The sequence below is a fragment of the Mustela erminea genome, chromosome 18 (genome assembly GCF_009829155.1).
Source record: "Mustela erminea isolate mMusErm1 chromosome 18, mMusErm1.Pri, whole genome shotgun sequence".
NCBI classification, from domain to species: domain Eukaryota; kingdom Metazoa; phylum Chordata; class Mammalia; order Carnivora; family Mustelidae; genus Mustela; species Mustela erminea.
The window spans coordinates 26,842,088-26,867,880 of NC_045631.1; the positions used below are offsets into that span (position 1 = coordinate 26,842,088).

At 36.2% G+C, this 25,793-nt stretch overlaps 1 protein-coding gene across 12 annotated transcripts in view; it reads left to right on the forward strand.

Moving 5' to 3' along the window:
• BCAS3 (BCAS3 microtubule associated cell migration factor) overlaps positions 1–25,793 on the forward strand; it is a 587,541-nt gene that overhangs the window by 327,198 nt on the left and 234,550 nt on the right. Inside the window, exon 24 of one of the 12 annotated variants that reach the window (XM_032320075.1) lies at positions 3,859–6,349. The exons of the other annotated variants lie outside the window; for them this stretch is intronic. Coding sequence (XP_032175966.1) covers positions 3,859–3,878 — 20 coding nt within the window. The 3' untranslated portion in view covers positions 3,879–6,349. Of the gene's footprint in view, positions 1–3,858; positions 6,350–25,793 lie in introns of those variants that run through there. 12 annotated transcript variants of the gene reach the window in all.

A 25,793-nucleotide genomic window follows, 5' to 3' on the forward strand; every position in this document is an offset into this window, starting at 1 on the left:
ATTGAAGGCTACAGGGTTGATGACTGTTTTGCCTTTGATCTCTCAAATGTGGAGAAGCAACCTTGACAGAGAACGTAAATACAATATATGGATTCAATTTACTCAACCTGTTGAGTATCAAAGGGTCTGATCTGTGGAAGTAGAGAGTCCAAATGCTGTAGCTTAAATGGTTTTATTATTGAAAGCATAAAGTTTAGAAATTCATTAACTTAACTTTTAGTCTATCTATCACAGTTATTAACCTCCTCTCCTTGGAGCCAAGCCATGGATATGTACCATTAGTACCTGGGAGTAGATCTTTGCCTCTGTAGGTGATAGTTGCTGCATTAGTATTATCAAACTGTTTTCTGCTGCATCTGCCAAATAACAGACCTGTTTATGACAATACATTTTTTTCATCTCTAAATGTATTGATAAAATAAGGACAGTGATGCTTTCTCTTTTGATGCAGCTGCAGAGCATCTGAAGAAAGCATACAGCAGGGTTTCATCAAGAAAACGTCTCTTATGAGTAGAATTATTAAATACTCGGCATTAGCCAAACAGTTGAGTCAGAGAGGATTTTAATCTATAGCAATTTCAAAATCCCTGGAGACTGCTGATTTGATTGAGGCTTAAACTGTGAAAGAAAATGGAAACAAACACAGAACTGATTTGTGAAGGTCACTTTTAAAAGACTAAAGCTTCTGTTTCTGATTCTGTGTCTGGATGTATTTGGAAGTTTTGAAAGCTGAATGGTTTTGTACGTTTTCTTAGTTTTCTGATTCTTTGATCAGTGGATTGTACCTTATGTCTGATTTAGCTGTCCATATCCAGGGCTGTGCCTTCATTTTTAATGTAGACTCTTACTTCAGAGAGCTCATACTTGCCCCTCTGCGTTCTCTTGGCAACCATGGTTCGTCCCCTGGAAACAAGCACAGAAATGTGTGAAGTCTCTATCCTTGCTCCCCTGAATTGAATGAAATATTGAGATGGGCAACTTAAACAATACATCTTTTTGATAGTTTCAGTCTGAGAATGCTAACAGATTCCGCTCATCTGGAATTATCATTTAACCGTCGTGAATCCTGGCAGCGCTGTATTGTAACCTGAAGTTTTTGATTCAGGATTACAGTAGTAGCCTTTGTTGGGGGGTTTCAACATTCTCAGACTGCCATAGTGTGAATGTTTGAGTCAAGTGACTCCCAGGCAAGTGAAATACATGTCACTAAAGCAGTTACTGGTGTTATGAGAAGTTGCCGTATTCAGCACTCTGCTCTGAGGTAATACTACATATTTATCATGTAGCATTATCTCAGTTTTAGCTCTTTGTAATAAGGTTCCAGATAGGAATTTCAGTGAGCTCTTGGCAACCATCATTTGATTTAAATCTGCCGTGAGAAGAATTTTTCAACTCATGTTTGAAAAAGGAACTAGATCTTTGTCCTTGATTTACTTATATTTGCAGCAGAGACACAGTGTAGGAGATTCTAGGATATTGTTCTACAGCTGTGAGCTTCTGCCCGAAAGTACTAATCTTTTGAGTAGAGAAAGGACTTCTTGGTGACTAAGCTCTGTTGTTATTTTTCTAAGCCTATTTTCATTCCAGAAAGCCAGAGTTCCTTTCTGAGACAGAGCAGTGAAATGTGTGTGTTGCTTTCTCTAACTTTGAGCTAAAGAAACCCCATAGATGAGGAATTAGATTGTTATGAAATAATAATTCTCTACTTCTCAAATGGTTTGGATCCCTTTTGTTCAACACATTTTTTTAAGTGAGTGAATAATGTTTTGTTGGGGAAGCTTAATCTACTTTATCTAATAGGACCACTGTTCTAATAGACTTACTTTTCTTTTGATAAGTTAGGAAGCTGAGAGACTAAATGGTTTGGGTTCCTTATAAAAGGAAGTTAATGGGAAAATTCTGCTTCAGGTTCTTCTATTAAAGGAGTCTAATAAGTTTGTACAAGTGCTCATGAACCAGGAAGTGCTTCTCTGATTATGACCCGTGCATTGGAGTTAGCTACATATGCTGAAGATGCTTTTCTGGAGTTTTGATTGCTTTTGCTTGGTGATATGACTGCTGCAGCACCTCCGCTTACTGGGCTTCACTGCTTTGTTTTACCTTCATGCAATTTATACAACTAAATGTATTGCCTTTTTAATTGTTCCTATGGCACCTTTTATAACTGTCCTTCTATTTCCAGTGACAGCTCATTCTCTGTCTAAACTAGTGGTGGCTTAATTAGTTTTCATTTAATTGCTTTTCAGAGGCATAGAATTTAGAAATTTAATGTGATATGATTAAATCTTTTGACAGTTGTAACAGACTTCAGAATGAAAGTATTTTATTTTTATAACGTGGGCCAGCCTGTTATGTTTTAGATATCTATATATTTATCTGGCAGTGTTATTCTATTGAAACTGAAAGCTAAGAAATTTTGTTTTTATAATTTCTTGATCATCTAGTATGTCTTTTCTTCACTCCTTCACAAAGAAGAACATTCCCTAAATTACATTATGTTTTTCTTAACTTCAGTGATTTAGGCATGGCATAAATTCTATGCCTTTAGAAGTCAATGAACCAGCTTATTACTGTCTCTGTATAAATATGTGTATAAATATTTGTAATTGCTTCCTAAGGAGATGTCATTCCTGTAACATTTGACCTTTGGTGATTCAAAAGGGTACTATCCTACTTAAAATTTTGAGTTTAGGTAATTATGAGATGTTCCCTTCTGGACTTAAGGAGAAGACCATTCTGGAAGGATACTTTATAGAATTTTACCCTTATATCTAGGTTACCCAGAATAAAGGAGGTTTGAAGGAACCATTCCATTTTTCATTAACATCGGTGTCTCTGAATCATAGATAACATTTCTAGACAAAGGACTTTTTTTCTCTGTACATTCCTTTTGGTTAGGTATCTGAGAATTTCTTCTCATTGTTTGTTCTTTATAACATGTGTCCTTTTGATAAAGGTGTAGGACCTCTGAAAAGAAAGTAGAAAGATAGCTGTCCATGCCTCATTCAGACTTTGTTTCCCACCTCGGTGACTGATCCTCTTGTTCCAGACTTGTGAACTGTACCTCTTGGGTAACTTAATAGCAACTCTCAAGTGGCTTTGGAGTCATCCAGACAGAAAGCCTAGAAAGATCTAGTTCATCCTAAGTTTGTTTCTCTTCGTTTGTGGCTTTACTATAGCAGTTGATGTTTACCAATAAAGAACTCAAAGCATCTGAGATTGAAAGACAGACTTATTCCTGGCTCATGTGAAAGCAGACACCTTTGTCCAACTCTACAGAAATAAACATTGTATAGAAAAAACATTATTGGAAGTGGTGGGGGCATCATTTATGTACATTCCTATGGAAGATGATAGTAGGAGAAGGAAAATTGAGACAGTTAGGTAAAATGAGTTCTTATACTTTAGAGCAGGCTTTGATAAATCAGGAATTAGTGTTAAAATAAACTTTTCTGTAAGTAGGGACAGAGTTCTGGACTCAAGAGAAATATTATTTTTGTTGTACAATTAAAGAAATCTAAATAATTTCTAAGAAATTCATTAATCCAGAAGATACTTTTTCAGCACCCAGTTTTTCCCACTATCAAAATATTTGTTTACTGAAGAAAATGAGACACTTAAAAATGCAAATTGGTTTGATTCAGTTGATTTTATAATGATTCATTTATGCCTGCTTTGACTGATTTTATAATGATCATTTATGCCTGCTTTATGTACTTAGCATTTGGTGCATCGGACATTTAAAAAAACAAAACAATACTTATTTGAGAAGTACAATTGGGTAGGCAACAAGGAGCTTATTTAAGTCAAATCTCTGCTGGAGGGATGTTCATATAGAGGCATGCTTTTATTTTACAGAGATTTTTGTGAAGTGCTGAGGGAAGAATATTCCAAGGGATTATATTTCACTGTATCTACAGTTGTCATTCCAATCTGAGGCGGAAAGACTTAGTTACTGTGTCTTAAAGCCATCGAAGACACAAGAGATGATGGTGGTAAGAAGCAAAGAGATTTGTAAGAAACACCATTTAGTCATCCAGTGGTGAGGCTACTTAACGCCATGATTTCAAAAACTAGAGTTGAATGACAAAACCATGACATTGAAATCATGGCCTTGAACATTTCACCAAAACTTTCAACAGGTGTTATTTCCTACGTATCTGGTCTTCTCTGCATCTCAGAAAGAATTTAAGGTTCCCAGTGCAAAAAAATCGTTTTACTTTTTTGGGCAGAGATGTGTTCGTTATTTCTTAAAATAATTCTCAGATGTGAAAGATAATCAAGTCTTTAGAAATTTTGACATATTTCTTTGCATACATGATGTGGTTTTCATTTAGTAGACTTCCAGATACTCTTTGTGATTATAAGGTGACGAAAAGCCCAGGCATACTTGTACCTTGTGTATTCAAAGCCTATGTGGGATCAGTAAGAGGATTATGGATGAGGGCGAAATTAAAAGAAGGCTTAGTCGTGACCTGTGAACAGTCCCTCAGAGGGGAAAAAGGAGGTCAGTAATTTTACTTTGACACTATTTATTCTTGAAACAGTTAATAAATATTCAAACTCAGATGTTAAGATTGGCTTTTTTTTTAATTAGAAAAGAGAAAGTTTATGCATTATTTCAACTCTAATCTGATGAACACCTACTTGTCTGTATAGAATCAAAAATTTTTTGTCCATGAGGAAGGTGATCGGCCTCATCCCTCTCCTTCTGATTTAAATATTCCTCTCATTCTTCTTTTTAATATTTGTAGGATGCTAGAAGATGAAATTCAAGTTAACAATGTGGAAAATTTTAGCTCAGCACAATTAAGAAAAAAAAAAGATTGCCCCACTTGAAGATGAACAAACTATAAAGAGAAGTAGAAGAAGCTGTTGGGAAAGCTTTTTTTCTGATGACACATTGCTTCTTTGAATAAATCTTTGTGTCAACTAAAACCTCGCCTTTGCTTTCTCTATTGCAAGCATCAAGTCCTTGACATGGCTTTAAGTTTTTCCTAAGCGTTTTGAGAAGGAATTGATGGAATTCTCCCCACTGTTGATATACTGGGGTACCATATATTTACAAGGCGTTTTTTGGCCAAAAGACCCAACTTCTCTTTTTTGTACCTTTATTACTACATCTTTAATACAAGGCCAGACTGTTTATGCAGTCTGTTGCTTGAGACCGTAGTGGCAGAGGGACAATATTGGGGGCAGTATTAGAATTTGTTTAAGTCTGAACCGGGAATTCCATTTGTCTTAGTGACATTAGTGTCAAACTGTTAGTGCCACACTATTTTAAATTGTGTCCGAGGCTTATGCTTATAGGTGCCATCTATAAACTTAGAAAGAAACAAAAGGGTCTCTCCCCATTGAATATGTAAGCCCAGTGAGCAATTAAAAAGCAGCTTGGGACCTCACCCGGGCAACTAGTCGGAACCAGAGCTCATGATAGTCCCCTGGATATTGTTGAAAACTGTCAGAGAAAAGCTAAAGCAAATAATCAAAGTGAAAATAATTGTTCCCGGGGAAAGTCTTGTTTTGAAAAGTTGGTGTAGTGGAAAGAATAGAGTAGTAACTTAACAAATCTTTGGTTCTAGTCTTAACTCTGCCTGTAATTGCCTTTTTGGTAAATTGCTTTGAAACCCAAGGCTTTCTTCCCATAAGAAATGAAGGAATTGAAGTAGATTATTTCCAAAGCTCCTTCCAGGTTGAAAAATCTATCAGTGTGTACTTTGGATCACTTTTGAGGAATTTTTTTAAGTTAGGGAGGGTATAATTTACATATAGCAGAAATGTGCATGTCTTAATCATATAACTTGATGTATTTTTATACCTGTATGTATCACTACTCAGAACAAATTAGATTATTTCCATCATCCCAGAAAGTTCCTTCATGCCCTTCCAGTCAATATACTACCTTTGACCTAGAGATTATCACTATGACTTTTATCATCATAAATTAGTTTTGTCTGTATTGAACTTCATGTAAATGAAATTATCTTATAGATACTCTTTTGCATCGGCTTCTTTTATTTAACTTAATGTTTTCGAGATTCATCCACATCTTACCTGTGACACTAATTCATTTTTTTACATTGCAATATAATATAAACATAACACAGTTTATATATCCATTGCCCTATTGTTTTCAGCTTTTAGCTTTTTATGAATAAAGCTGCTATAAACTTTCCTGTACAAATCTTTTTTTTTATCAGATATGCATTTTTTTTTTTTTGCATGTGAAATCATAAATTTTAAGCATATACCTGGGCCTGGAATTGCTGGATCACAAAGCAGGCTCTTGTTTACCTTTATTAGGAACCTCCAAGAAGGTATCCTGAGACAACTATACCATTTTTCATTCTTAGCAGTGTGTTCTCCATTCTTGTAAATGTAAACTGTAGTTTTAGTTTGCTTTTCTTTGATGAATACTGATATTGGCTCCCTTGAATGTATTTACTGGCCAGTTGTTTATCTTCATTTGTAATGTAGTTGTGAAGCCTCTCACGAACTTTTATTTGGCCTGTTATCTTATTGAATTCAAATTCTTTAAATATTTTGGATGTAGGCCTTTTATCAGATATTTGACAAATATTTCCTTTCAATTTATTGCCTTTTCACTTTCTTTTTGGTATTTTTTGACAGCCAGAAGTCCAGTTTTATTGCTTTTCCTTTTGTGTTTTGTGTTTTGTGCAAAATTTTTTGCCATTTCACCCAGTCTTGAAGTGATGCTTTTCTCTAGTCATTGTGTAGTTCTGGCCTCTGCATTTAGGTATATGGTCCCTTTCAAATTATTTTTTATTATGCTATGAGAAAAAGGATCAAGGTTTAGTTTCTTCCATGCAGTTTCCTCTGGCACTATTTATCAAAGAGATAAACTTTTCTTCCAAAGAATTTCATTGATGTCTTTTTAAAAAATGTATTTTTCCTGGATTCTCTATTCTTTTCTATTGATATATGTGTGTGCGTTTTTCTGTCTTTACACCACTACTATACTGTTTGAATTACTGTAGCTTTTTAGTCAGTTTTGAGATCTAGCAGTCTAATGCCTTCACTTTTGTTTTTCATGTATATCTTGGCTATTCTAGGTTCTTTGCATTTCCAAACACATGTGTATATTTATACATATGGATACAAATGTATATGTATAATTCATGGTGTGGTCCACTGATCTCTGAAAGTTCCCAGGACACTTTGAAGGGGTCTGTGCGTGAAAACTATTTTTATAGTAATGTGAAGTCATTATTTGCCTCTCCTTTTTTATACTGCATTGACATTAAGTCCAGGTGGTGCATAAGCAATGGTAGATAAACTGATGGTGTCTTAGCATAATAAAAGCAGGGGCACCAAACTACGCTTGTAGTTGAAGGTATTCACTCATAGTTTAAAAAAAAAAAAAATACCCAAACAGGGGCACCTGGGTGGCTCAGTGGGTTAAAGCCTCTGCCTTTGGCTCAGGTCATGATCCCAGGGTCTTGAGATCAAGCCCCATATCGGGCTCTCTGCTCACCAGGGAGCCTGCCTCCCCCTGTCTCTCTGCCTGCCTCTCTGCCTACTTGTGATCTCTGTCAAATAAATAAATAAAATCTTAAAAAAAAAAAAAAGCAACAAACCCAAACAAACAAATTACAGTTTACTTACAATGTTGAGGACACTTGGGTGGTGCAGTCAGTTAAGCATCCAGCTCTTGGTTTCGGCTCAGGTCATGATCTTCGGGTCATGAAATCAAGTGCCATGTAAGGCTCTGCTCTCAGCTCAGAGTTTACTTGAGATTGCCTCTCCCTCTCCCTCCTGCACTCTCTCTCAAGTAAAGATTAAAATATCTATATATAGATACATATATATCTATATATCTATAATACGGGGCTACTGGCCAGCCCAGTCCTTAGAGCCTGCAACTCTTGATCTCAGGGCTATGAGTTCAAGCCCCATGTTGGGTGTGGAACCTACTTAAAAAAAAAAAAAAAAAAAAAAGAAGGGCGCCTGGGTGGCTCAGTGGGTCAAAGCCTCTGCTTTCGGCTCAGGTCATTATCCCAGGGTCCTGGGATTGAGCCCCGCTTTAGGCTCTCTACTCAGCAGGGAGCCTGCTTCCCTTCCTCTCTCTCTGCCTGCCTCTCTGCCTACTTGTGGTCTCTGTCAAATGAATAAATAAAATTTAAAAAAAAAGAAAAAGAAAAAAATGTCTATGATACAGTCAAAATCATTTGTTGAATGGGCTCAATAGCTGACTGGATGCAGGAGAAGAAAGGCTCAGAGACTCAGAAACAATTCAAAAATTATCAACCCGAAGTGGAAAAAGAAGAAAATAATGAAATAAAAAGAACTCAGTGTGAGGAGTATGGGGTAGTGTTAAATTGTCTAATGTATGTGTGATTGTTACACATGGATGACAAGGAGGGAAATGGCAAAGAAGTAAATGAAAGTCTGAAAATTTTCCAAAATTAGTTAAAGATATCAACTCTCAAAGTTTCAAAAAGCTCAGTGTACCCCATAGAATAAAAACAAAGAAAATCATACCTAGATATATCAGAGTCAAACTATTGAAATCCTGAAATCTTGAGGCAATTTTAATGTACTGTTGGCTAATGTACTGTTGTACTATTGGCTAGTATTTTTGTGAGAATTTTTGCATCTGTGTTCATCAAGGATATTGGTCCACATTTTTTTTTTTTTTTTTTTTTTTGATGGGATCCTTGTCTGGTTTTGGGATCAAGGTAATGCTGGCCTCATAAAATGAGTTTGGAAGTTTTCCCTCCATTTCTATTTTTTGGAACAGTTTCAGGAGAAGAGGAATTAATTCTTCTTTAAATGTTTGGTAAAATTCCCCTGGGACGCCATCTGGCCCTAGGCTCTTGTTTGTTTGGAGATTTTTGATGACTGCTTCAATCTCCTTACTGGCTCTGGGTCTGTTCAGGTTTTCTATTTCTTCCTGGTTCAGTTTTGGTAGTTTATATGTCTCTAAGAATGTATCCATTTCTTTCAGATTATCAAATTTGCTGCCATATAGTTGCTCATAATATGTTCTTTTAATCGTTTGTATTTCTTTGGTGTTGGTTGTGATCTCTCCTCTTTCATTCATGATTTTATTTGTTTGGGTCCTTTCTCTTTTCTTTTTGATAAGTCTGGCCAGGGGTTTATCATTCTTATTAATTCTTTCAAAGAACCAGCTCCTAGTTGCATTGATTTGTTCTATTGTTTTTGTTTGTTTGTTTGTTTCTATTTCATTGATTTCTGCTCTGATCTTTATTATTTCTCTTCTCCTGCTGGCTTTAGGCTTTCTTTGTTGTTTTTTCTCCAGCTCTTTTAGGTGTAGGGTTAGGTTGTGTATTTGAGACCTTTCTTGTTTCTTGAGAAAGGCTTGTATCACTATATATTTTCCTCTCAGGACTGCCTTTGCTGTGTCCCACAGATTTTGAACTGTTGTGTTTTCTTTATTTGTTTCCATGAATTTTTTCAATTCTTCTTTAATTTCCTGGTTGACCCATTCATTGTTTAGTAGGATGCTCTTTAGTCTCCATGTATTTGGGTTCTTTCCAAATTTCTTCTTGTGATTGAGTTCTAGCTTCAGAGTGTTGTGGTCTGAAAATATGCAGGGAATGATTCCAGTCTTTTGATACCGGTTGAGACCTGATTTGTGACCCACACTCTGATCTATCCTGGAGAATGTTCCATGCGCCCTAGAGAAGAATGTGTATTCTGTTGCTTTGCAATGGAATGTTCTTAATATATCTGTGATGTCCATCTGGTCCAATGTGTCATGTAAGGCCTTTATTTCCTTGTTGATCTTTTGCTTGGATGATCTGTCCATTTCAGTGAGGGGAGTGTTAAAGTCTCCTACTATTATTGTATTACTGTCAATGTGTTTCTTTGGTTTTGTTACTAATTGGTTTATATAGTTGGCTGCTCCCCTGTTAGGGGCAAGATATTTAAAATTGTTAGATCTTCTTGTTGGAAAGACCCTTTAAATATGATGTAGTGTCTTTCCTTATCTCTTATTATAGTCTTTGGCTAAAAATCTAATTGATCTGATATAAGGATTGCCACCCCAGGTTTCTTTTGATGTCCCTGAGGCAATTTTAAATGTTTCTGTATTTCTTAGGTTTATATTTGGGTGAGGGTTTAGAATTTTGACAGAATTAGGGTAATTCTTAAATTTCTTTGGCATCCTGAGGTCCCCATCTCCCAGTGATCTAGGAGGAATCTTCAGGATATTCACCATTTAGATAGAAGTAAAAAAACAGAGAACCAGTGTTTATTGATAAACAGCTTTGTGCCCAACACTGCTAGGTGTTTTTACATGGCTTGTCTCATTTAATCATATTTAATTAGGATCACAGGTCCATTTCAGAAATATGCAAAGCATGGGACCTACAGACACCTAGCTCCTGATACTTAGAATTACTTAAAGTGCATTAGGGTGACACCTCAGATAAGTCCAAACCTCTTTTTACCCTGCCTGATCAAATATTCATTTCAAAACATTGTATGCTGAAATGAGCCACGTGGGAGTTGAAGAGAATCAACTATTCAGGTGGTGAAAATGTGTGAATGCAGCTGGCAGATGAAGTTCCAGTATGATGAATTCCCAGCTTGTCCTTATTGCTTCAGGCAACAACTGACAGGCCTGACTGGTCATTGGCTTTCCATTTCTGGCATTGATAGGACTGAAAATTCTTAGTGTCACAGATACTTAAAAGCTGTCCCTGTTATCGTGAATACAAACAGTGCTGGAGGGTCCTGATTGCACAGAGATGTAATCAATATGGTCCAGAGTTCTTGACCTGAACCTATAATTATCTGGATGTTATAAAGGTAGCTTGTTGTTACAGAAAATGCTTATATTCAGAACTTTGTGCTAAGTTGTGAATGGAGAGAAGAAAAATAGGAGCTTTGTCCTTCTTCCTATACTTCACAGTATTTAAGAGGCTATCATAGTAATCACAGAATAGGGTATTCTTATAGGATTAGAACATTGTATTGCCAGGATTTGGGGAGCTGAAGTTTAAATCTTGCCTCTGATGTGATCCTAATATCCTGCAAAAAGTTGTGACTTTAATGTTTTGTGACTGTGAATTTTTGAATACCAAAAGAGAATTTTTTTTTCATTGATCTAAGGACCTGGATTTGAAGTGCAGCTTTAAATAATAACACATTTGAGTTTGATATTTTCCGGAAGCTAAGCGTATGGTGAAAACAGAAACTGGGTAAGCAGATATTACAACATCCGTGATTATCCCTGGGAAGGAGTGAATTGGAGATAGACTGGTAGCAGTTCTTAAGTCACTGTCTATGCTGATGCTTTTAGGTATATTGAGACCGAGATTAATTTGCCTGCAAAAACAGTGAAAAAGAGGCATGAATTACTTAACAGGAGATGTGGATCCTGATAGCTCTGTCACTGCTTGGCTTAAAATAAGTCTGGTTGGCATTATTATTGGATTACCCTGTGGATAGGATGCCTTGAAAAAGAGGGGGAAGGTAATGTCTTATAATAGAGGGCTCTTTAAGAACAAGGGCTGGCTTTATGTTTCTCATGCTTGGTAGCGGTGCTTGCCACAGAGAGGAAAATCAATATTTGTTGCATTGTTGACAGAACAGATGAACAGGAAAAAGAGACAGAGGGGGAAACAATGAGAGACTCTAACTATAAAGAACAAAACAGGGTTGATGCAGGGTGGTGGGTGGGTGATAGGATAGATGGGTGATAGGGATTAAGGAGGGCACTTGTCACAATGAGCCCTGGGTGTTATATGTAAATGATTAAGCGTAAGGCTTTAAATATACCATAAACAGATTAAAATTTAATAATGCCACATCTTTATATCTCCATTACGTCACTTAAACTTAGCAAACGTGATCTTGGCTTAGAGTCCTTTATTAGACTTAGCCCTTATGTTTATGGTCACTGTTTCTTTGTTTGAGCCTTTGGTAAACTGTGGGTATCCGTTGGAATATTTGGCAAAGTATTTCAAGTCATCTTTTATGTCATTTTTTAAAAAGCAGCATTATGTTTAAGTAGTATGTTTCTCATCTTTGAGAGCTTTTACATCATCAGATAATAAAAATAAAGGAATTATGGCCCTCAAATCACTTACGTTTTGTGTTTCTAGGCTGGCATGTGAATTTGTGTTTTAAGGTTATCTTTATAAAGCATTCACTGTAGCAAATTCCCACTTTCTGGAATCTATGGTCAAGCCTGGCAAAAATCCACTTAAGGGAATGGACTTGTTTTTGTTCTGGCAATACTAGGCTAACTTTCTGACATAACATTGTATGGTTATTTGGGACTGCCTTTTAAGCTCAGCCATTTCATACAGGAACCCAGGATATTAGCGTATAAGGATCTGACCTAAATTCCATTAAACCAGAATATTTTGTTGAAGAATTGCCACCGTTTTGGTAATGTCATTACAGTTCAATGACTTGTACTGATGTTCCAGGCAGCCCTGCAAAACACAGTGTCTTAAGTCTTTTTTTTTTTTTTTTTTAATTTTAAAAGATTTTATTTATTTATTTGAGAGAGAAACAGTGAGAGAAAGCATGAGCGAGGAGAAGGTCAGAGAGCGAAGCAGACTCCCCATGGAGCTGGGAGCCCGATGCGGGACTTGATCCCGGGACTCCGGGATCATGACCTGAGCCGAAGGCAGTCGTCCAACCAACTGAGCCACCCAGGCGTCCCACAGTGTCTTAAGTCTTAAACTGGTTTTGCTCTGGTATGCTAAGCATATTGGAAAGATCACAGTTATTCTATAAATGCTCCGTGTTGAGATCGGAGGGAATACCAAAGTTACACTCGCAACTTGAATTCCCCAGTTACTAATCCCTTTTTTAGATGAGTTTATATACCTTTCAAATGAGTGTTTGCATGATTGGGAAGAGAAAAGACTTTTGTTTCACCCCTCTGTTTCTCTCTTCCTAAAGAGATCCCTTACAGCATACATACTAGTCCCTTTGACATTCTCCTGTAGGGCTGACTTTTCCATTTTAGCCGTGAGTGAATACCTTTACAGAGAATTTTTAGAGCTGCGGTAGGATCCCAGTTCCTGAAGCAGGCGGCCTAAGCTAGAGAGACCTTAGTAAAATTTTGGTATGGTGCTTGAAACTTTTCATTTGCCTTGAAACCTGTTCTTAATTTTACTCTTTATTCCTATTCACCCTGTTGATTAAATTAATTACTTTCTCTGCTGTTCTTAAACTTTTACTGTTGTGTTTATCGCCTCATATTAAAGTTAGTTGGATACCATTTCCCATTCTAGACTGTGAGCTCATCTTTTGTACTCCCCACAGCACCCTGAATGGCTTTGACATATAATAGGCACTCAATAAATGTTAATGAATTCAACATTTCAGCATGGAATATTGAAACCAAATTTTTGCATTTGACTAGACACAGTAGTTGCCTTCTAGGAGAGGAACTGAGCGGCTAGGAAACAGAAATAAGAAGGAGACTTTTTTCTTTCCCACTGTAGTCTTTTAGAACATGTGCATGCTTTATCCATAAAACATAAATGAAACTCTTTAACACCAAACATAGTTTTCAGCATTTGAAAGGTTACCATTGCAAGTTCTTTGTTTGTTTATACAAATGAAGAAACTGAGCGTAAGGGATGTTAAAGAACTTGTCTATTGTCATATAGCTCATAGGCAGTGCAGCAAGGATATAAATCTCTGAAACCTTAATTTTTTCCGGAATATTAAACAGCATCTTGGCCACAGTTGCCTACCTTGATTTCATTCATATGATCAGCAAGTAGCGGCATTATATCTGACCTAGGAACTGTCCTTATTTATTCTTTATATCATATACTGTGTACATCATAGAAGTCAGTAGATACAGCGCCTCCACTCCTGAATGGCATGTCTATATTAAGGGGCCATTGGTCAGGCCTCTTTGATAAAGTTTTGGTGACTGAAGACTGTTTCACCCATGACTCACCTAGGTATCCCGGCTGCTTGCAGAGAAACTCTTCACCTTTAAGCAGTAGACATTTATTTTCAGCTAGGAAAGCCACTATCAATCAGGTAATGTTTTCTCAAGCTGAAAAAGGCTTTCCCTAAAGAATAGTGATTGCCCAAGGTCACATTTCTTTTCTATCTATTTGTGGGCAAATGCAAACTAACAGAATATTAGTGTTTGAAATTCGTAATTTATTCTATATTTGGGGATAGAAGAGAGGGAGGCAAAGTGATTATATTTCTCTTAGAATTATTTTTAATTGCTTTTTCAAAATATGAATTAAAGCATAAAGAAGCTAAAAATGCCCTGATCCTAAATGGACCTGACACCTTGATCTTCTATCTTGGCATAACATATAAGTGGGGATTCCCAAAGGACTTTTGTACACTACAATATTTATTACTATAAAGATCTGGGGGTTCTTCATCCCTTTGAAACTTATAAGGGTGTTCAGATCCCATTCACTGGACTTGTGTTTTCACATGTTTAAATTATTCTGGTTTGTTTTGTATAGTTTATTCAGAAATAACTCCCACTTCAAATTCTGAAAAATAATATTTCGTCTTCCAGTAAATGTGGAAAGAAGAACTCAGCTCAAATGTGAAAGTATACTTGAGATATATGTGTATTTGCTTGCTTTTCTTGTCCATTAATGCATGGGAACTATAGGGTCTTAACCAGCCCACGTTATGCCTCTGTTTTTTCATCTGCAAAATGGTAACTAAACACTGACTTCTATTTGGTTGATATGAAGAAAATACTAGTAAACTGAGAGGTTCTAGATTGGGACCCTGTCACTTCCTGCTATTGATGGTAGAATTTTCACTGTAGTTTGTTCACTGTGGTTTCAAGAATAAACATTACGGTTTGTTTTTGGTTCATTATTGGTTTTTTTTAGCAATATAGTCTTAAGAATAAAAAAAATTATTAAGGAACATTAATGAATACAGAATGATTAACATTCACAAAAATAGCTATATGCAAATTATTAGATGCCCTTGACTGAGACAAAAATATTTTGAGGTTGTGACCATGAAAATTGTCATAATTTTGAATTACGTGTATCCTTACTTCTGAAGAAAACCTAACTGGATTGTGTATTTTGGGAAAGTTGTAATGTTAAAAGACAATAAATAGGATATTTAACATCTTTATTTAAATCTGGAGTTACATGCAGCCAATACAGGTCTGTATTGCATATTAAATTTTATGTAAAATGAATAATGCTGGTTTTTATAATATTTGATTGCTCAATATACTGTGCTAAGTACTTCACATACATTATCTTCTTTATTCTTCATAAAATTCTCATGAGTTTAAGGTATTGTTATACAGTTGGGGGTTAGGGGCTCTGAACTCCCCTGTGCAGTTGAAAAGTGACATTTAATTTTTGAGTCTCCTAGAAGTTAATTACTAATAGCATCCTATTGGCCAGAAGCCTTCCTGAGAACATAAATAGTCAGTTAACCTATATTTTGCATGCTATTTTTTAATATACTGTATTCTGGTAATATAGTAAGCTAAAGAAAAGAAAATGTTACTAAGAAAATCATACGGAAGAGAATATACATTTATAGTACTATATTCTATTTATAAAAAGAAATCCATGTTTAACTGACCCATGTTGTTCAATATTCAACTGTAATTCTTTTTTTTTTTCTTCAAAGTAAGGAGCTATGATTCAGAAAAATTACATACACTGTACTACCTTCCACTTTGGCAGTGCCATCTGAATTTCTTTGTCATGAGCATGTTTTATACAGCTCTTTATTAAGGAATATTTATATATATACATATATTAAAGATTTTGTGTATTTATTTGTCAGAGAGAGAGAGCGTGTGCACAAGCAGGGGAGCAGCTGAGGTTGAGGGAGAAGCAGGCTTCCACTAAGCAGGGAGCCTGATGCAGGACTCCATCCCAGGACCCTGAGATCATGACCTGAGCCAAAGGTAGACACTAAAGTGACTGAGGCACCCAGGCATCCCAAATATATTTTTGATAGAGACATTTGTATAATAGGCAGGTGTATAGTGGAAACTCATGAACTCTGTGGTCAAATGTAGGCTCTGTCTTTATATCCAACTAGGTGTTTGACCTTGAGTCTCTTTGTCCTCAGAAGGATTTAAGAACACCTGTCTCCTATATTGTGAAAATTAGTAGATGACATTTGTAAAGCTTCTGGCCATAGTTCAGGTATGCAATAAGGACTCATTAGATGTTCTCTCCTTGTTACTTTATTTTAATGATGATGATGATGATGATGATTATGGCAATAGCTCTTACTATATCCCAAAGTTTTTGTTTTGCTCTTGTTGTTGTTGTTTTTTTTTTTTTAATTTATTTGACAGACAGAGATCACAAGTAGGCAGAGAGGCAGGTAGAGAGAGGAGGAAGCAGGCTTCCTGCTGAGCAGAGAGCCCGATGCGGGGTTCGATCCCAGGACCCTGGGATCACGACCCGAGCTGAAAGCAGAGGCCTTAACCCACTGAGCCACCCAGGCGCCCCTGTTTTGCTGTTTTATATGTTATGTTTATATACCTGTGGGGACTGGTTATGGTATTGTCCTCATTTTATGATTGAGAACACAGACTGGGAGAAGTGGTAGATCCCATGGTGGAGGCCAGGCATTTTCATTCCAGAGCTTGTATTTTGAACTAATATGTGATTTTCTTTGAGAATATGTTCCAATATCAATAGGTTAGATTCTGATATTCTAGGCAACAGTTTAAGTCTCAGAAATTATTATTCCACCCCCACCCCTTCAAGTTCTTCCAGTTGTAGATTGTGACAATATGACAATTTCTTTCCTGATCCTCATTTGATTCCTACAGTACGTTTGTTAGATTAGACATTCAGAGGCTCTTCTGATTCTAAAATCTGGGATCCTGTATTATTTGGTTGTATCTGAAGTATTCTGAGACAGCTTTGATAGTCCTTTAAGGGAAAGAGATTCATTTTCCTGGCTTAAAAAGGAATACGTTGACTTCTCTACTGAACTGAAATTAGCCATTTCATGGGGCTTTTGGTGGGGACTATAGAACAGGAATTAACTCCGTAAGCCTCTTTGCTCGTTGAAAAGAAAAACCTCAGGGATGCCTGGGTGGCTCAGACAGTTAAACATCCAACTCTTGGTTTTGGCTCAGATCATGATTTTATGGGTCATGGGATCGAGCCCCGAGTCCAGCTCCATACTTTGGAGGGAGTCTGAGGATTCTCTCCATCTGCCCCCTTCTCATCAGTGCACTCTCTCTCTAAAATAAATAAATAAATCTTGGGGGTGGTGCTGGAACCTCAAAATAGTTCTGCCCAAATGGATTTGACTTTAGTGATGCTTGTTTTATATGTAAATATATTTTGTTCAGTCTTTAAAAATGGAGCTGTTCTGTTTGCCAGAGGAGCAGATCACTCTCTTGTGGGTGTTAGATTGGCTATTTACATTTGCTTTTGACTGTCACTGCTCCCTTTCACTCTTTTCTCCCCTCTGTCTCTGTGTTAGTTTGTCTTCTGTTTCTGTTCCTCTCTCCTAGCTTCTGTCTTCCTATTTGGATAATTCTGCTTTATTTCTGTAAGTGAAAGACTCTCCCAGGATGCTGAATATGTCATTATTTTTATAGCACTGCTTAAATGCACAGAAGATTTTAGCTTTGGCTCTAAAGCTTACTCTTGGCATAAATTTGGCAGATAGTTTTTAGCCTGGGTGAGACTTTTTATTGGGATCATGAAAGTGTTGGCGCGTCACTGCCCTCCACTTTTCCTTCTTGAAGTATGACATTAGTGGTTTTAGCTCTTGTTGACCCTTCCTTTTAAACCAAAGCTTTATAGCTTATTAGTGCACAGTGTGGATTTTTCTTATGATATGTTGGAGGGAAAAAAAAAACTCCTCTAAAGTTACAAATGGTTTCACTTACCAAAATGATTATTTCTCTTGGAAAGTTTTGTCTTTTCTTTAAAATTTCCGGGAGTTGGGTGGGCTTGATGTCCTCTCTCCCACTCTCTTTCCCTACCCACACTCTCACATTGGCAGAAATGCTGAGAGCTTTAAGCATAATTCCAGACTTCTGGGAGGCAAATCATTGACCAAGGAGTAACCAAGACACACTTTTCTGCTGTTATTTTAAATAAATGTTTTTGGCCGAAATGGAAGTCAGGACAGAATACCACAGGCCGTTTTTGACTATTTGTTTCATTTACAGAATGTAGGACAAATGCTTTGGAATATCAACTAATTACCATCAAGCCACCTTTGGGAATTGAGATCCGTGCTTTTCAAATATATACTTAATGTCATACCTCATCATTTATTGGATCAAATACCAGTCTCATTTGATCAGCATTCAGGTCAGCACCTTAAGCTCCAGATCAGGCATGACATGTCACCTTCTGAGAGTTTCTCTGCATTGCCCTTATCTGTTTCTGCTTCATGAAAGGATTTCATGTAAGCATCTTCATTTTTCCAAGGTATTTGAAGGCTTTAATGAAATGAAAACTATTTCCCCTCTTCCTGAAAATAATACTTAAAAAGCTTTTATTTTACATTTTGCTAATCAGAGTTACTTTATCCAGCCTTGGAGCGGATCATTCTGAATGTGAGCCCAGTAGGTCTAAGCTTCTGAAGGGTCCGCAAGTAACCACTGAAGAAATTTAAGTATTTCCTGGCCAAAGCAAGTAGTGCCCTTCAGTAAGGCTTCAGGTTAGAACACAAACCTAGACATATCCAAGAAAAAGAAGAGTTGTGAGTTCTTTTTTATCATCACAAACTATATAATACTTCCAGTGAGCTCCATGGGTTGCCTGTCTGCTGTTGGCTCAACTGGATTTTAATGGAGCCATTTCTGTACTTCCACTCTTTCATCCCTCCCTTTTTTTATGGGAGTAAAAAGTAAATTGGGTGCTACTTAAATATTCTCAACTTGACGTTTATTGAAAACTACCCTGCCGTAGGGCATAGCACTTTGAAAAACTGCTTTGCACCAGCCCAGTTTTCCAGCCAGCTGGTTTACCCCCAAACCTGGAGTTTGCCTTACTCAGACTTTTAATTTCTTTAAACCAAATGATCACAGAAAAACTTAGGAGGAACCCAGTTTCATTTGTGAGGTTTTTCAGTAAAAGTGTAGTGGAGTGTGGCTAGAAAACCAGACCCGTGAAAAGCCATGACTCTGCTGACACTAGAGGAAAAACGGCAGAATTCTGACACTACTTGCTTCCAGTGTTCAGGAGAAAAGAAAAAAAAATGAGGAGGGTGGAAGAACTTTAGGGCTGGTATACTTTGGGAAAGCAAGGGAGCAAGGAAAGTGTGGTTGAGTTCTTTTGTCCCTTAATGGTGCTTTATTTAAAAGTTTCTCCTGGTGAACCTGGGTGGCTGAGATGGTTAAGCATCTGCCTTCAGCTCTGGTCATGATCTGTGGGTCCTGGGGTCCTGGGGTTCTGGGATGGAGCCCCACATCAGACTCCCCGCTGAGCAGGGAGCCTGTTTCTCCCTCTGCGCATACCCCAACCCCAGCTCGTGCTTACTCTCTTTTTCTCTTAAATGGATAAATAAAATATTTTTTAAAAGGTTTCTCCTACTTGTATATATATGTTCTTTTTAAAAAATTTGGAAAGTTCAGAAAATTATAAAGAATAAAATTTTAAAATTCAGGTGCAATTATTCTTAACATTTTGGCAAAGAACTTCTTAGTGCCTTTTTTATTTAAAAGGTTTTAAAATTGGCAATATATTAAACAGTATTTTGTAACTTGCCTCATTTATTATCAGATTTCCTTCAAATAATTAAATATTTTTCAAAACATAGATAATTTAATAGTTATATTCTTTAAGTCATTTATCTAGTCTTTCATCATTAAATTTCTTGATTTCTGATTTTTTTAACCCTACTAATTAAGAGTAAGTAAAATTCTTTTATATAAACCTTTGGCTTATATGTTTCCAAGCATTTAAAGAAGAATTAATATCAATCCTTCCCAAATGCTTACAAAAATAGAAGAGGAAGGGACACTTTCAAACTCATTGTACAACATCAGCAAAACCAGATATGGACACTATGAGAAAGGAAAATTACAGGCCATTATTCCTGATGAACATAGATAGAGAAATCTTTACTAAGCTATTAGCAAACTAAATTCAGCCATACATTAAAAGGATCATATACCATGGTCAAATGGGATATATTCTAGGGATGCTTGGATGGTTTAACATCCAAAAATCAGTCAATGTGGTTTAAAAATCAAATTACCTGAGTAGATTCAGAAAAAGTACTTGACAACATTCACCTTCCATTTTTTTTTAAAAGACTTTATTTATTTAGATTTTATTTTTTTATTTTTTAAAGATTTTTAAAATATTTTATTTATTTATTTGACAGAGAGAGATCACAAGTAGGCAGAGAAGCAGGCAGAGAGAGAGGAAGGGAAGCAGGATCACCACTGAACAGAGAGCCTGATGTGGGGCTCAATCCTAGGACCCTGGGATCATGACCTGAGCCGAAGGCAGAGGCTTTAACCCACTGAGCCACCCAGGTGCCCCTCACCTTCCATTTTTGATAAGAACTTTTAACAAAGTGGACATAGAGGGAGTATACCTCAGCATAATAAAGGCCGTATGTGACAAACTCACAGCTAACATTATGCCTAGTGGTGAAAAGCTGAAAGATTTTCCTCCAAGATCAGGAAAAAGACAAGAATGCCCACCCTCTCCACTTTGATTCAACATAGTATGGAAGACTTAGCCAAAGCAATCAGGCAAGAAAAAGAAATAAGGTATCCAAATTGAAAAGGAAGAAGTAAAACTGTCATAATCTGCGTATGACATATTGTATGTAGAAACTCCAAAGGCTCCACCAAAATGCTGTTAGAACTAATAAATAAATTCAGTAAATTTTGCAGGATACAAAATCAGTATATAAAAATCATTTGGGTTTCTGTACACTAATAACTAACAGAGAAATAAAACAATCTCATTTACAGTTGCTGCAGAATGAATGAAATACCTAAGAATGAATTTAACTAGCAAAGTAAAAGACCTGTAAACAAAAACTATAGGACATTGATGACAGAAATTGAAGACACAAAGAAATGGAGTGATATTACATGCTTATTATGGATTGGAAGATTTAATATTGTTAAAATTCATACTACCCACACAATCTTCAGATTCAGTACAATACCTATCAAAATTCTAATAGTATTTTTCACAGAAATAGAACAAACAGTCTTAAAATTTGTATGGAACCAGAAAAGACCGTGAGTAGCCAAAGCAAACTTGAGAAAGAAAAACAAGGTGGAGGCATCATGTTTCCTGACTTCAAACTATATTCTAAAGCTAGTTAGTAATCAAAACAATATAGTGTTACTATTAAAGACACATAGATAAAGAGAACAGAATGGAGATCCCAGAAATAAATGCATAGATATATGATCAATTAATTAATGACAAAGGATCCAGAATACACAGTGGGGAAAGGATAGTCTCTTTAATAAATGGTGTTGGGAAAACTGGTTTGGTATCTTACAGCATACACAAATTTCAACTGAAAATAGATTAAAGACTTTAATATAAAACCGTTTAAAACCATAAAACTTCCAGAAGAAAACATAGGCAGTAAACTCCTTGACATGGGTCTTGGAGAAATATTTTGGATTTGACACCAAAGCAAAGGTAACAAAAGCAAAAATAAACAATTGGGACTACACAAACTAAAAGCTTCTGTACAGCAGAAGATACCATCAACAGAATGAAAAATTAACCTATGGAATTGGATAAAATATTTGCAAATCATGTATCTGATAAGGGGTTAATATCCAAAATATTTATAAGGAATATAAAGAATTCATACAACTCCATAGAAAAAAAATCAATTAAAAAATGGCCAGAGGATTGGACTAGACATTTTCCAACAGAAGTCATACAAAGGGCCAATAAGTACATGAAAAGGTGCTCAGCATCACTAATCAGTGGGGAAATGCAAATCAAAGCCACAATGAGAGAGCCTCTCATACCTATTAGAATGGCTGTTGTCAAAAAGATAAGAAATAACAAGTGTTGGTAAGGATGTGGATAAAAGGGAACACTAGTGCACCATAAATTGGTATTTTGGACAGTAAATTGGTGTAGCCACTGTGAAAAACAGCATGGAGGTTCCTCAAAAAATTAGGAATAGAATTACCATATATTCAGCAGTTTTTATTTGAAGGAAACAAAAACACTAATCAAAAAGATATCTGCATCCCTGTGTTTGTTACAGCATTATTTACAATAGCTAAGACATGTAAATAACCTAAGTATCCATTGATAGATGAATGCATGAAGAAAAGTATAGTATATATATAGTGGAATATTTTTCGATCATTAAAAAATAAAAAAAAATCCTACTAGTGTGACAACGTGGATAGAATTTGAGGGCATTATGCTAAATGAAGTAAGCCAGGTGGAGAAAGGCAAATACTCTATGATCTTACTTATATATATGTGGAATGTAAACAAAACAAACTGATCTCAAAGATACCGAGAACAGATTGGTGGTTGCCAGAGGTAGAGGGGGGAGGGAGGGATGTGGTCCCAGTGGTGACAGTAGTCAAAGCTGCAAACTTCCAGTTATAAAGTGAGTAAGTCCTGGGGATATAATATACAGCTTGGTGACAGTGGTTCATAATACTGTAGAGTATATTTGGAAGTTGCTAAGGGAGTAGATATTAAAGTTTCTCATCATAAGGAAAAAAATTATAACTGTGTGTGTTGATGGATATTAAACAGACTTACATTGATGATCATTTTGCAGTATAGATGTATACCATCATGTATACCTGAAATTAATATAATGTTACATGTCAGTTGTATTTTAATTTTTTAAATGTAAAAAATGGTTAAAACATCAAATTTTCTTATATGTATATTATCAAAAAATAAGAAAATAAGTTTTATTTTTGGAAAAAAGGTAATTTTAATTTATATTTATTTATTATTGAAGTTAAACATTGAAAAATTGTTAATTAACCATTGACTCTTACCTTTGGAGTTTTCCTATTCTCATTGATTCTAAGATCTCCTAAATATATATATAGATACAGATATATATCTTTATATGTTTATATATCTATATATCTCCAACTTTTGACTTTTAATCTGTCTATATCATTATGTTTGAAATTAGTTTCTTACAGACAGCATGTTGTTGAGTCATGTTTTAAATTATCTACCAATCTTCTTTTATTTGGTTTTTATAGACCATTTAGGTTGAATGTTAGGGCTGAAGTGTACAATTTTATTTATTGTTTTCTATGTGTTTTTTTGTTTTGTTTTGTTTCTTAGTTTTCTTTTTCCTGATTTCCTGTGGTTGCTTGAACATTTTATAAAATTCCATTTTGATTTATCTATTTTTTTATTTTACTTCTGTTAGCTTTATACGTATACATATGCATATAGATATTTATTGATTGCTTTAAGTGTACTACTTTAACTATACATAAGTTATTAATTTTTCAGTCTGTTTTCTCTGTATTGTTTAAATTGGGTAATTCCTCTTGTTCTTTATAGCTTATTGATTCTTTCCACTGTTTCTCCATTCTATTATTGAACCTATCCGCTGAACTTTTTTTTTTTTTTTTTAAGATTTTATTTATTTGACAGACAGAGATCACAAGTAGGCAGAGAGGCAGGCAGAGAGAGAGAGGAGGAAGCAGGCTCCCTGCTGAGGAGAGAGCTCCAGGCGGGGCTCGATCCCAGGACCCTGAGATCATGACCCGAGCCGAAGGCAGAGGCTTAACCCACTGAGCCACCCAGGCGCCCCACTGAACTTTAACTTTGATTATTGTGTTTGGTTTTTTTAAAGATTTTATTTATCCATCTGAGAGAGAAAGCGAGAGAAAGCATGAGGTGGGGGAGGTCAGAGGAAGAAATAGACTCCCCGTGGAGCTGGGAGCCCAATGTGGGACTCTGTCCCAGGACTCCGAGGTGAAGGCAGTTGCTTAACCAACTGAGCCTCTCTGGTACCCAGCTTAATTGTGTTTTTAAGTTCTAAAATTTACATTTGATTTTTCTTTACATCTTCTATATCTTTGCTAAGAATTTTATTTACCTTGCTGAGCCTTTCTACTTTTTTTTTTTTTCTTGTTCTTTGAAACATTTTTATCATGGCATTTAAAAAAACTTTGTAAGCTAATTTTAACATCTTTGTCATCTCAGTGTTGGCATCTGTTAATTGTCTTTTTCCCATTCAGCTTGATATCTTCTTGGTTCTTGGTATGTTGAGTGATTTTCAGTTGAAATTTCCTAAGATTTGGAACATATTTAAACCTTTCATTTTGATTGGCTTTCTCAGACATCACTCTGGCAGAAAGAGGTAGAACTGCAGCTTGGCCAGACTTGCCATCCAAGGTCAGGATACTATGGACAGAGATGGGAGTTACAGTTTCCCATCTGGTCTCCACTGACAGCACCGTGAGGTCATTACTGCTGGCTGATGAGTTAAATCCTAACTTCCTCCCAGGCCTCCTCTGACAGTGTCCAAGTGAGGAGGAACAGGAGTACTTCTTTACCGCCAGATGAGGATGGAAGTCCAAACTCCCTGTTCTGACACTCCATGTGTGTTAGGTGGTAGTGCTTATTAACAGCTGGCAGGAATGAATGTCCTTACTCCTACCTAGCTTATTCTGACACCATCCCAGTGGAGGTGTTGTGTATCTTGTAATACCCTCACTAAGCTTAATGTCTAGGTTCCCTACTTGGTCTTTGCCGGTGTGGGTGGTGGTAGAACCAGTTTTTCTTTGCGGTGTTTGTAGAGTAATACATTATTTTCTGTAAGTTTCTGTCCAGTGGGGCTCTTCCTTTCATATTCCTTGGCTAGGGAGATCAGGTTTTGGTTCAAACATTTATTTTTAAGATTTAATTTATTTATTTAGGAGAGAGAGAAAGAGAGCACAAGCAGAGAGAGAGGCAGAGGGAGAGGGAGAAGCAGACTCATTGCTGAGCGGGGAGCCGGACCAACGTGGGGCTAGATCCCAGGACCCTGGAATCATGACCTGAGCCAAACTCAGACGCTTAATCATCTGAGCCACTTGGGTGCCCCAGCTCAGACTTTTTTGGTCCTTATTCATTGGCATTTTCAGGTTTCTGGCTTTTGAACCTCTAAGTCTAGGAAATTTGAGGCACAAAGAAAACCAAAGATTTCATGTTTGTTGTATCAGTACTTGTGTCCTGAAAAGCCCAGCTTGACTACCTTTTTTTCTCCACCTTTCAGAATCATCTGATGTTTGTTTTATATGTAATGTCCAGAATTTTTGTTTGTACCTAGCAGGAGAAATGAGCACCTACTGTCTTCCCTTAAGTAGAATCAGCTTTTGTAATTTACTCAAATCTTTCAGCAAATATACACTGTATATGTCTGTCTATATGTATATGAAAAAGATAATATATCTTATAAGTGAACCTTCTGTTCCTGATTTGGTCAGTATCAGGAGTCAACAAATTTTATTTCTAAAGAGCCATATAGTAAATATTTTAGACTTCGAAGGCCATACTATAATGGTAGGTACATTTGAATTTTTCATTTCTTCCTTGATTCCTTCCGATTTACCAGTATTTAAGAGTGTCATGTTCAGTATTACACAAGCTAAAATCCAAGCTGGAAGTTTCATCTACAATAAAGTAAGCTAAAGTTTGCCGGTACCATTATTTTTTTGGAAATATGTTGGAAAAGACTGGGAAAGAAAAACATTGAAACTATGATGGCCACAGAATGTGCCTTGACCAAGTATGAGATTGGGTTTATATTTGAAATTTTGAGACTTGCTAAGTTTGGGTGAAGCTTTGCTTTCTTTCCATTTCTTTTATCTGGCTTTATTCTTTTACAAATAAGTT